Raw genomic sequence first — 12,738 nt, 5'->3', positions numbered from 1 at the left:
TAGTTGGTGGAGCAAATCAATTTATCACAACAAATCTATTAATATAACTACATAATCCTTCTTAATAAGTGTACATAGTAGTTATGGATAATAACTGCAGTTGGAGATATGTTAACTCACGACCTAATTAATAATCAGGTGTACTGAAAGAGGGCATGATTAATAGTTTGCTTTGAAATTAGAGCATGCCTTTGGTTATCAGATTATTTAATTGGTAATGCTTTTAATTAATCCGAGTTTCATTATCAAAAATGTGCTTTTTTTAAATTCAATTTACTACTATTATTTATATATATGAATATATTGTAGGAGTAAGTAATAGTATACGATAGAAATAGAAATACTAACAAGATTTGCGGAAATCTGTTACTAATTTAACAATGGTAGCGACAGGTTTGACGAATAAGAAGATTGAAATTATATTTCAGTCCAAAATAATTAAAAACTATACATTGTATATACCCTGATTAAATGGATTATCATAATTAACTGTTGCCCAGATTAATGTTTCTTTGCAGTACTATATTACAAGGTAACAAGAATACATTATTAATAGGAGTAACATTCATACATCATACCGAAAAATTACTAAAAATATTGAATTTGTTGTATTATATTGTAATTTTCAGAACTGTATAATATATTATCGAAAGATTTCAATTCGGTAACCATATGATGCAGTATACCACAACATACCAATAATTTACGATGGACTGTGTATACACCGACATCAATATATACTGTAAATATGATATATACCGTGAATATTGAATATATTTATCATAAGGAGTACAATATTATGTGATGGTATTTCGATATACCATACTGAATTTTGGAATGACGTAAAATTTCGGTATACCAAATTCTTTTACAGTAATGAAATTAGTCATATTAAAAATGTTGGTAAAAAAAATAAAAGAATTCATTTTACTCGTACCAAATTTTCAATGTAATATACGGTATGACAATTTTGGTACGTATAGACCCGACCCTAATAAAGACCAACTCTACGTGGTTTTCACTAGGGGAAAAAGTGTGCATCCACCCTTTTCAAGTCTCCATCTCAATATGTAAAAACAAGAAAAACAAAACTCGAAATGATGGTCCATATAGCTATAAGTAAGGCAAAGGCAAAGACAAAGAAATACTCCTATCTTAAAGCCCACCCTATTCAATCTACGCCTTCACTAGAAAACTTAAAAATCTCTTTAACAAGATCGCCGGCGCACACAACACATGTCTTCCAACAAGATACACAAACTGAAGAGCATTTTCACCGCAAATGGCGGCTGCGGCTGCCGCCCTAAGCCAGCTGACATCATCCACCCACAATCCAAATCCAAATCCAAATCCTCACTCTCCGATCAAAAATCCTCCCTCCTCCCTTCCTCCTCCGCCACTTCCTCCGAGAGCCGCCGCTGCAATTCCGCCGCCGAAGACGATGGCTGGTCCTCCTCCACCACCTTCGACTCCCCCCCCCACCGCCACACCCTATTCTCCGACGCCTGCCCCAAAATCCAAAACAGCGTCGCGGTCGTCAAAGACTCCGACGATCCCTACCAAGATTTCCGGCAATCCATGCTTCAGATGATCCTTGAGAAACAAATCTACTCGACAAACGATCTGCAGCAGCTCCTCGACTGCTTTCTCAAGCTCAATTCGCCGTGCCACCACGAGGTCATCGTCCGAGCGTTCGCCGAGATATGGAACCGCGGGAAGGAGGAGGCGCCGCCGCCGTGCTCCATGTGAATACATTAGAGATGTGTGATGGGGGGGCACGTGGAGGTGGGGTGGCCATGTGATTACACATTAAATTTCACATGGTGGAGTTGAAATTTCAATTTATTGAATTGGACACCAAAAGCGATCGCCATTTTTGTGGCGAGGGAGATTGGAACAAGGTTGAATTCAATTCCATACTCTAAGTGTAGGTGTTATAATAAGTGGAAATGAAATTCCAAATAATTTAAGAATTTAGTACTACTCCTATTACTTATTATCTCTCTACTTTTGACCTTTTTCTGTAAATTTGTACTAATATGTAGCTTGATTGAACTTCGAGGATATTGCTGTTTATAAATTTCGTCCATCTTATTTTCTTCTACGGCATTCAAGGCAGTGACTTCATTTTATTTGTAGAACTACTTTTACGGGTTCCTAGTTTTAGCCATTTAGGGACTCGTACTTGAACATTAGCCATTGGTTTGCTCATACACCTTCATCTCGGTTATCATATTATGCATAATGATACATGAATACATGATATCAGAATTAAAGGATTTGTACCAAAAATGCATCGCACCTTTCACTATTGCCCAATGCGATTGTGGCATACCAAATGTTTGCTCAACATAATTCTGCACAATCTCTTGTTTTTGAGAAAATTAATCTCTGTTGTCATCAGTCGAACAAGTAATCGACTTCACAAACACGGGCCGCATCGGGTAGATGTCATCCGCCAAATAGTACCCATATAATATTGTTGGTCGTTGTCTATGAATTCAATGTCCGAGGCTCTACCACCACACAGATCGTTGGAAACAGGCGACTGGTTCAAGACATTGGTTTCATTGTTAGAACCGGCCAAATCGAAGTAAGCATGTCATATGCAAAGTCGTTGTTGAGCATTAATGGCTTTGAGAATCAGAGTCGGGTGTGTGTCCTTGTAGCCATTCGTGCACGCGCCTCTCCACACGCTCTAACAATTTTTCAGGCCCAATGCATACAATTAATGTTTCCCAACATACCTGAAAATTCATGAGCTCTCAATGCAAAAAATATCGGAGATTGAGCATCAACAGTGGTGGGCCTTTGCAAATATGTGTTGTGGAACACCTCTAGAACTTCACGGCAAAATTTCTTCAAGCATTCACGCCCAGTTGCATTGGCGACATGGAGATACTCATCAAATTGATCCATTGTGCCTCCATAAGCCAATTGCTTAATTGCAATTGGGCACTTCTGCAGTGTCGAGAGTCCAAGTCTGCTGCTGCAATCGACATGCTCTTGAAAGTAAGCATTACGTCCCACCAACGTGTTTGCAATGCATAAGAAAAAAAGAGAACGGCTCATTTTGAAACGACAGCAAAAAGTTGTTGCGCCCCACCGCGGTTGGTTAGCGAAGAAGTCATAGACTTAACCGTTGGGCGGTCAAGGCATGCTCATGAAACACGGGCTTCCGATGACGGATTTCCTTGAGTACCGTTTGTTGTCGTTGCTGTAGGACCCTCTCGTAATATTGTCGCACATATTTAGCATAAATTCACCTTCCAAGTCCGATAATGAATCAAAAGAAGACTTGCTTGCAGCAGAACTCATTTGGAGTAGAGAAGGGAAAAGATAGAAAGAGAGGAAATGGAAGTGAAAATGAAAGTAGATGGTGAAATGAGGAAAAGAATGAGAGTATTTATTTAGTAGAAAATATTCAAATCTGCGGCGGGAACGAGCCAAATAGGGTCGGGAAACCCTCTGCCCGCACGACAGTTTCCACGCCGCGCCCCCAATTCCCCTATGCATTAGCGCCCCAAAAACCGTCGCATCCGGTAGGCTGATTTGGGGCGTTCCTCCAAAAATATCTGATAAAATAGAAACAATACAGAAAAGATAAGCATAATTCGTACAAAAAAAAATGACACACGTAAATAGAAAAAAACTTTTATAACTTTACATAGTATTTCCTCCGTCCCATAAAAATATGGACTTTGAAGACGACACGAGTTTTAATGTAAAATTGGTAAAATAGAAAACATCAGAAAGAAAAAATGATTGAAATAGTGTAACTCAAGAATAGAGCCCACTTTATAGAAGAGAAATGACTTGTTAAAATTAGAAAGGGACTATTTTTATGCGACGGAGTAATTAAAAACAGCCTATCAAATTGGGTTTGCAATATGCACTGTCACATGTACTAGTATTGATTTTCCTACCTCCATCTTTGACTTTACTGTTCAACACTCTGGTCAGTGGTCCGTGTCCATGGCATATAAAATTTGAGCATTTCGACTTAAATTTAAGAGATCAACTTCTAATGAATGAATATCTAAATAACAAGTGACACATATTTTCTTAAAAGTAATAAATAAAATATCAACAATTTCTAGAGTTACCCTTATCAAACCAAGAAATACTTATGCTAATTAATCAATACACTTCTAGTCCGTACAGCACCCCAGCATACTTCTCGTGATCCCGCTCCACAAAATACAAATCCCTCATTCTCTGAAAGGCGTGCCACGTGAGCAGACTATCCGAACCAGCCTGATGGCACTTTCCCACCACCCGGTCCACATCTAGAGCCCGGGCCACCCGGTCCAGCCCGCCGTACAGGCTCTCACAAAACCGCATCAAGTACTTGATGTCGTACACGTTGCTCCCGAAGAACGCCCTCAGCGCCGCCGCGAACTCCCCGAGCCGGGCGGGGAGCGGGCGCCGCGTGAGGACCTTCATCAGGTATCCGAAGTCGTAGGCGCTGTGGAACGTCACCCAGCTGACCGCGTCGCTGCAGACCAGGCCGGAGCTCATCATCAGCTCCGCGAACCGGGCCGAGTCGACCCCCTCGGCCCGGTTCCGCTCGAAGTCGATCCCGTGGGCCCGCAGCAGCTCGATCGACTCCGGCGCGTGAGGGTCACGCGCCGCGTCGAAGTCCGCGAAGTTGAACTGCCAGATGAAGCGCTCGCCGCCGCCGCCGAGCTCGGGGAGGTTGCCGGCGGCGTCGGAGAGCGTGATTCCGAGCTGGATGAGGTTCAGGGCGTCCACGTTGGACTTCAGGAGGTGGTAGTGATCTGCGGAGGATGGTCTGCGGCGGTTTCGGGGCAGCGGTGCGGGCTTGAAGATGACGCCGGGGAACTCCGTGTCCATGGAAATGAAGGGGTATCGATCGATTAGGTCGGAGATGAGGTCGAATTCGGATTCGAGATTCTCGGACCACACTTCTCGGATCCTTATAGGTTTGGCGCCGTCGTTTTTAAGGTTGTCGGAAACCATATCGGAGACCGGAAAATTCGAGGGTTTGGATAAGCTTGAGTTGATTTTTATTTTGTTGGTGTTGGAGGATTGAGGGAAATTAAGGGATTTTATAGTGGATGATGACTGATGAGAGAGAAGAAGTAGCTTGGAAAGTGGGGGAGGAACGAATAATTGTTGCGATGCAACTAAGATTAAATTAATGGAAAAATAAGGAAAATATATTTGAAATGGAGCAGTCATTTAAGTAGAGAACGCGTTTCGATTCGTTGTATGACTGAAACGTAAAAATAGATGCACATTGCACTGAATGAGTTGGGGGAAGACCGTGTCCAAAGACGGCTGAAGAGGATCAAATGTCAAATCACTATTCTTGGTCTACTACAACTAGTCAACTAGTCTGTGCAGACTGCAGATACATATATTCACACTACTTACATTCGATCAAAATTGTGAGTTACTATCACTTATCGCATTAGTTTCACGTATTGGAAATTGTCAGTTAGTCTAAACTGCAGTTCTTAACTTATGGCATATATCGATTCTAATACTATTACAGAACTTTCATTTATTTTGATAATAAAACGATCTAGTTGTAGTTTTGAAAAGAAAATCACTACATATTACATTTTGTCATTTCTTAAGTGATTCATATTCTTTTTTGAGACGTTTCAACCTAAGTGAGTCAAAATTTTTGGACACAGAGATTAAGAAATTGTATTGAAAAGTAAGAGAAATAAAATAGGAAAATAAAGAGATAGTAAAAAAGTAGTAGGTAATAAAATAAAGTAATAGTGATTTGATGTTTTGTTTTTTGTCAAAAATGAAAATGACTCAACTTACTTGCGATATATCAAAAAAGAATACGACTCAACTTAGTTGGGATGGAAGAAGTAATTTTTTTTATATATATCTTACTTTATCCTTTCTATTTAACTAACAAGACACCATTTTTTTTAAATCTAGTGTCACAAAGAAATGTCTTATTTAGTGAGGGACGGATGAAGTACTAGAATTTTCAAATTCATGATATTTCCAAAAGTTAATTCTCGTATTTTCAAATTCATGTAAATATCATGGATATTTCCAACAACCAATTCTCGTTTGTCTTTAGCTTCTTCTGCTCTTATTACTCCTAGTGTTTAAGAAAAATGATCTAGAAAAAGATGTTTTAAAATTAATTCAATAATCTAGTCTCTTGTTTCATTAACTAGGGGCTGTAATATCAATGAACCTACATTTTATTATAAAAACTAGTGTAACACCTATGCAATGCACACACGCATTACATAATATTTCTGCAAGTTATGATTTATATATTTGATATTGATAATACTTTAATTGAATAATAAAGATATGTGGATATTATAATAATTGAAGTGTGAAAAATAATAATTAAAATATAGTAAAATAAATCCCAACTAATCATTATAATCTAAATATGGGGCAATATAAGGAAAATAATTAGATTCAACAATTTATTTTTATATGATCATGAATTCAACATTTTGAACATTATAAATTTATACTCCGGATTAATAATTTTATTGAATAGTCAGAAGAATACCTAAAATTGAACACAGATTTATCAAAAAATTCAGTGAAAAATGCAATATACAATAACATAATTAATGGGTAATTGAATTTACAGCAATCAATCAAATGTCATAAATTCATAGTTCAAGAAAAAGAATTAAGATCATGTTCCAAATCTTCCCATTACCACATTTATGATAAAAATAAAAAATAAACATACTCAAATCAGGGGTTGCGTTTGCTAACTAATTTATAGTAATAATTAATAACTTTCAATTCCGTGTATTAAAATTATAAACACAAAGATATAATTATATCAATACAACATGTAAATTTAAATATCAAGACAAAGACATAAGTTTATCAAAACAAGAAGATAGAGAAATTTATGTTTTTGTATTGAAATTTTTAACATACAACATTGATATTTAGTTATTACTATAAGAAGTTACTATTTGATCACACGCTCTCAAATCAGTATCTAAACATCAGTCAAATGAATCAAAACGTTTTCTGTACATAAAAAAGTGGGAGTATGATAATATAACAAATAATTAATTAAAAAAAATGATTAGCAGTGGGCGGTGCTAAAGTTTCATGAATATAAATGTAACGTATGAGATACCTTGCCACACTAAGAAAAAGGTAGTAATATAGTAGTTGATTTTATTATAACAATTTAAATAAAATATTTTATCTTTTTCGTTTGATTCACTAAAACGAATAATAAATGATTATTTATCATTTCTAATTATAACGATTATATATTTTGAGATTTTTAATATAATTTATTTTATTATAAGAATAATAAAACATCTTAATGACAATTATGAAATAACTCCAAAACTCGTCTTTTAAATTAGTAAATATAGATATAGATATGATGATAAAGTGTAAAATTCAAAGCATGTGACATTTCACTTATTTTGATAGTTTTATTTTCATGTTTCATAACATATTGGGTGCACTAGATCTAGATAGATAATATGACGTACTCACCTGTGTCTTTTAACGGTTTCAAGTGCATATTTTTGGCGTTAGGTACATTTTCCTTAATTTAAAATAATTGTTATTTGTGTCAAGTTAGTATTTTGGAAGAAGGAACATTCTTGGATCTTAAGTCACTTCTACTCTAATGCTTCCTTTTGTTTTTTAGCTCACGGTTCGTTGTATGGTTTTCTAATAGGGGACGTTAGATATGTTTAATGTGCCAAATTGTCAAACAAATTGCACATGTTCATATTAACAAGGATTTTAATATTACTAATATCGAGCCGTCTTTTGGGACACTATCAAGTTGATGCAGCTATGAATATATATTGCTTGAATGAGAGATTAGGTATTTACTTTATCCGCTAATAGCCTTTTAGTAGTGGTAAAGAATCTTTTGTTGTGTCCCACAACAATTGCGCAGATCACATTGAGTAAGTTAATATATTAATAATTGTTCGGATTGAAGGACCGTACGTCAGATTAAATATCTACTGCCTTTAATTTATGTGATTGTATCTCGGAATTAAATCATATTAGATAAATAATTATGTGATCATTAGTCATAGTAAATCCCTTCCAACAAAAATAAGCTCACAATTTAACCATATCTGTCTCATTCAATAGGTCCATTTTCCCTTTTTATTTTATGCCGCTCAAGATGTTCATTTTTAATAGTATTTGGTAATAAATCACTCTCTCATCTCTCATCTCCTGATTAAAATATTCAACTACTTTTTTTTTTCTATTTATTTCACTTAACAATTTCTCATAAAATTTCGTGTCATTTAAGAATGTGGACATCTTGAATAAGATGAAGAGATCATATTTTATGTTGGTACTACTTTATTTTAAAAATTGAACCCCACCTAATAGTACTACTATACTAGTAAATTCAAGTTTAATAGATGAGCTAAAAAAAGCAATTAGAATTTTTGGAGTACATCGTTGCCACTGCCTTGAGTGTTTGAAGACATCGGTTTAACTAAGATCATTTAGTTCCATATAACAAGTAGTTTAACTAAGATCATTTAATAGTATAGACTATGCTAACCTTTCACTCTCCGGTACTCCCAACTCCCAAATGGCAATACAAATATGGAGTATTTATTATTTCATTGATCCACAAGAAATAATCTTAGGGAACAAAATGAATATTAATCTATATGATACTGATAACGTAATAGAAAGAAAAAATAAAGTGGATAAAACATGAGTGATTAAGAGAAAATGTGAATAAAATGGAAGAGATAAATATAAAAATGTGAATAATAAATTGTGAATAAATTTTTGGTGGATAGGCGAATATAGAAAATGAGACTATTTTTTTGCGAACGTATGAAGTAGTAAAAGTTCGACAGGAAAAAGTGAAGAGTGAGCTACATTTTTTATACCTAAACTCTTGTTTCATACGCGGTATTCAAACTTTAAAAATATCACCACACGTCCATAGTCTTTGATTTTAATATCGTCGCGGGACTTTTGCACTTTTGAATTTGTTTTTTCAAAATACCCTATATCCCTTAAAGGATATCTTAATCTACTTACGTTGAGAAGGACTACCATCATTTGTTTTAAAAAAAATTGCAGTATAATAGAATAAAGTCAAATTAGTGTCAATAAAATGTGGGGTTTATGTTGTGAAATAGATAGTTTAAAAAGTCTTTTTATGAGGGGTGACCCAAAATAAAAACTGTTTTTATATTTAGATACAGTTTGATAGAAAAAATAAATAAACTAAGTTTGATAAAAAGAATACATATGTCATTTTTATTCATAAAATTCTAAAATAGATGATATCTATCCTACTAAAGTGAAACGATAAATACGACTTCAGAAAAAAAGAAGGGTAGTAGCACTTTCTCCGCCCTGCAAGTCTATTGGAACAACAAATCCAAAATATCATCTCTCATTTCGCTTTGATCTCTCCAGAAAAGAAAAAAAAGGCAGTTTAACCGATTCATCGTAGCCCGACCCGAATCCCAAGATGAACGACTCCGAAGTTTCCACGCAGATCCAGCAGATGGTCCGATTCATCCGCCAGGAGGCGGACGAAAAGGCCAACGAGATCTCCGTCTCCGCCGAAGAAGTACGCCCTGCTCGGAGCTCCGACACGTTCTGATTTATTTTTTCGGTTTCTAGGGTTTTTCCGATAAGGAGTTTTGTTGATTCGATGAAACGTCTTTCTGTTTTAGGAATTCAATATCGAGAAGCTGCAATTGGTGGAGGCTGAGAAGAAGAAGATCAAGCAGGAGTACGAGCGCAAGGAAAAACAAGTTCAAGTGCGCAAGAAGATGTGAGATTTACGGTTGCATTTGAATTTGTCGGCATTTGGTTTGTTTTTGCTGCGTCTCTTGTTGGAACTAGTGGAGTAAAATATAAGCGAAATTGTTTAATTTTAAATAATTTCCCAATACTCTAAAGCAGGCATATCTACATTGATACTCTGATGTTGATGTGTTGGTCCTCTGAATGATTTTTTCCCTCCGATTTTGTTGGAGTCGGAAACTTGCTTCTCCTAAAAAAATCTCTTGCTCAACAATATATAAATTTTGACTAGACTTGAAGTGAGAATGATCAATATGTCAATTGACATGTAAGTATCTAATCTGTAAATGTTTTGGTTGAGGCTCACCGCTCATGTGACTAGACTTGAAGTGAGAATTATCAAGAGCTTATGTGAGGACAATGTTTTGATCTATTTTGGATGTCATCTGATTAAATTTTTATACTTCACTGTTGTAGTGAGTACTCAATGCAACTGAATGCTTCTCGAATTAAGGTTCTCCAAGCCCAGGATGATCTAGTCAATTCCATGAAGGACAGTGCATCAAAGGAACTACTGGGTGTTAGCAGTGTTCAGAAAAACTATAAAAATCTCCTGAAGAATCTAATTGTTCAGGTTTCGCAAACTGAATCTTGATCTTGTATATTCCTGGCATTTGCATCTTGCACTCATAGTTCAGCATATTCTGCATAATACATTATTTCTCAGTAAACTACCGGGTTCTAGTGATTTGGTTGTCCAGCCATAGAATTGATTTTCCTTGTACTAGTATGTTACCTTACGGAAAGAATTTCAGGAAGCTGTATACATGAGGCCCTAGCACAATGCATGATGGACCCCTGGGGAAAAGTTACAGGATAGGGAATATAATTTTATAGATATTTGAACATTCTGCTTTTTTTGTTCAATTTCATATTCAAACTTATATTAGTAGTAATTTAAACATATGCTTTCTGTTTCACTATGAGTCATTTTTGTGATCCATAATCATGATTGCATTTATATGTCATTGTAAATCGAATTGGGATATTCCCTTTATTTACTCCGTCTATATCACTGAATCTCCTTAGGCATAAAATTGTCAAATAAAACTTCATCTGCTATTGTTCAAAATTGTATTTTTTCCACTGCAGAGTTTGTTGAGGCTGAAAGAACCATCTGTGTTGCTGCGCTGTCGTAAAGAGGATGTGAAATTGGTTGAGTCTGTTTTGGATTCAGCAAAGGAAGAGTATGCAGAGAAAGCACAAGTTCATCAACCTGAGATCATTGTTGACAAAATTTATCTTCCACCGGCCCCTTCTAAACAGAATGAGCATGATCGCTACTGGTAATAGAAATTGCAAAATAATAGTGCACTTTTGTTCATGGGAATATGTCAAAATGGGCTTATGCTAGAGTTGACCGAGAACACACAACAAATTTCTAAATGATCTCCCCTCCCTCCATCCCCCCTGAATTATAGAATTGACTGATCTGGAAAGTTGACACTGCTGACAAGTGACAATGGCATGATAATTATTTTCAGTTCTGGAGGTGTGGTGTTGGCTTCTAGGGATGGGAAAATTGTTTTTGAGAACACTCTTGATGCAAGACTGGAGGTTGTATTCCGCAAAAAGTTGCCAGAGGTACCTCCGAATCTGAGCTCTCTGTGTTCACTTTTCTCTGTTTCTGCTCATTATGATACCAACCATATGGAGCTGGCAGATTTGAACTATGAATTATACTCTGCTAGCAAGCTAAGCTCATTTTATGTTCCGTCTTCTATATATTCTGTATTCCTCTTATTGTTTTCTGTTAATTCCACGTCAAGTAGTTAAGAGGGGATGTTGATCTCATAATCTTAAAGATCATTTTTGGAATCAATGTTAGAGTGTTTGTTAAAATAAAGGCCAACCCTGCTGCTGCATAATGTGCAGAAAACACATCTTTTTTCAATCTATTAAGCGTTTTAAGAAAGAAATGAGTAGAAAATGATTACCATAGATAACAAGAAAGAATATGACAATAAGGGGGCATTTACTTTGAGTGATATGATTGAATGATAAAGTATATGATTAAGTATTTGAAGGATAAACTGGTTAAACAAGTTCAAAATTAATCAATCCATCAAAATAAATAGTGAATAACTTGGATTGTTTTTATAAATCCATCTTTCACTCCATGTAAATGCCCCTAATGAGAAAATACTCTTTACATGTTAGTCCTGCCAAATAAGCTTTGTCTAATTGCAGGAGTCCTTAATATAACCCTTACCTAACACCATTAAACTATCTAACCCATATTCACATTCTAGGTTATTCAGCATGTTCTTGGCTTAATGCAACTGTATCTGATTGCAGATACGCAAAAGTTTGTTTGGCCAGATCGCTGCTTGATGGTTGGAAGCCTAGTATATATCTATCTATCTATATACTGGCTTGGCCATTGACCCAAGAGAAGTATATCTGGTGGCCTGTTCGTGGCTGTATGCGCTTTGTTCTTCTGTCACATTCTTAATTGCATCGCGAGGTGCACATTTTCCACATTTCATATTTTATGTATGCATAAGTTTAGCTTGATACTGCTATTAATTTTTTTATTCTAGGTATGTGTAATATTGTAAGCTGCTCGGACCTAGTTTTTGATCCTGTTGTTAATAAACCGATGACGGATATCGTCTTGAAAAAAAGTTGCCTGTTGTAAAAGTAATACGAGTAAAATATTAAAATTGCCTGACAGAGATTGTCTTGAAAAATACTCCATCCGTCTACTTTTGACTCGGCACAATCTTTGAATAAAAAGTTAGTGGAATATGAGACTCATTTAAAGTATTAGTTTAATATTAGATCATGAGTGTTAAAAAAGCTAGTGGAATATGGGGTCAACATATATAAAGTGGAATGAAGTAAATGGTTCTATAATTCGTGGACAACTCAAAAAGACAAAATGGTTCTCCAATTGGTGGACAGAGTGAGTACATGAAT

The 12,738-nt window shown here is 35.8% G+C and overlaps 3 protein-coding genes across 3 annotated transcripts; 2 read left to right on the top strand and 1 right to left on the bottom strand.

The window, feature by feature from the left end:
* The first annotated feature begins 1,126 nt into the window (after positions 1 to 1,126).
* Positions 1,127 to 2,099, top strand: LOC125218840 (uncharacterized). Its single transcript, XM_048120616.2, has one exon. It carries the CDS (start codon positions 1,237 to 1,239, stop codon positions 1,747 to 1,749), a length of 513 nt encoding a protein of 170 aa, XP_047976573.1. The 5' UTR covers positions 1,127 to 1,236; the 3' UTR covers positions 1,750 to 2,099.
* A 1,941-nt stretch (positions 2,100 to 4,040) lies between these two features.
* LOC125218838 (putative CCR4-associated factor 1 homolog 11) lies at positions 4,041 to 5,109 on the bottom strand. The gene has a single exon (XM_048120614.2). It carries the CDS (start codon positions 4,981 to 4,983, stop codon positions 4,141 to 4,143), a length of 843 nt encoding a protein of 280 aa, XP_047976571.1. The 5' UTR covers positions 4,984 to 5,109; the 3' UTR covers positions 4,041 to 4,140.
* A 4,248-nt stretch (positions 5,110 to 9,357) lies between these two features.
* LOC125218839 (V-type proton ATPase subunit E-like) lies at positions 9,358 to 12,492 on the top strand. The gene is made up of 6 exons (XM_048120615.2): positions 9,358 to 9,577; positions 9,684 to 9,784; positions 10,234 to 10,390; positions 10,909 to 11,102; positions 11,301 to 11,400; positions 12,115 to 12,492. Exons 1-6 carry the CDS (start codon positions 9,476 to 9,478, stop codon positions 12,148 to 12,150), a joined length of 690 nt encoding a protein of 229 aa, XP_047976572.1. The 5' UTR covers positions 9,358 to 9,475; the 3' UTR covers positions 12,151 to 12,492.
* Positions 12,493 to 12,738: the final 246 nt, after the last annotated feature.

Source organism: Salvia hispanica, chromosome 1 (genome assembly GCF_029641045.1).
Source record: "Salvia hispanica isolate PSC_SH4W2 chromosome 1, Shi_PSC_v1, whole genome shotgun sequence".
NCBI classification, from domain to species: domain Eukaryota; kingdom Viridiplantae; phylum Streptophyta; class Magnoliopsida; order Lamiales; family Lamiaceae; genus Salvia; species Salvia hispanica.
This window is presented reverse-complemented; position numbering and strand designations above follow the sequence as displayed.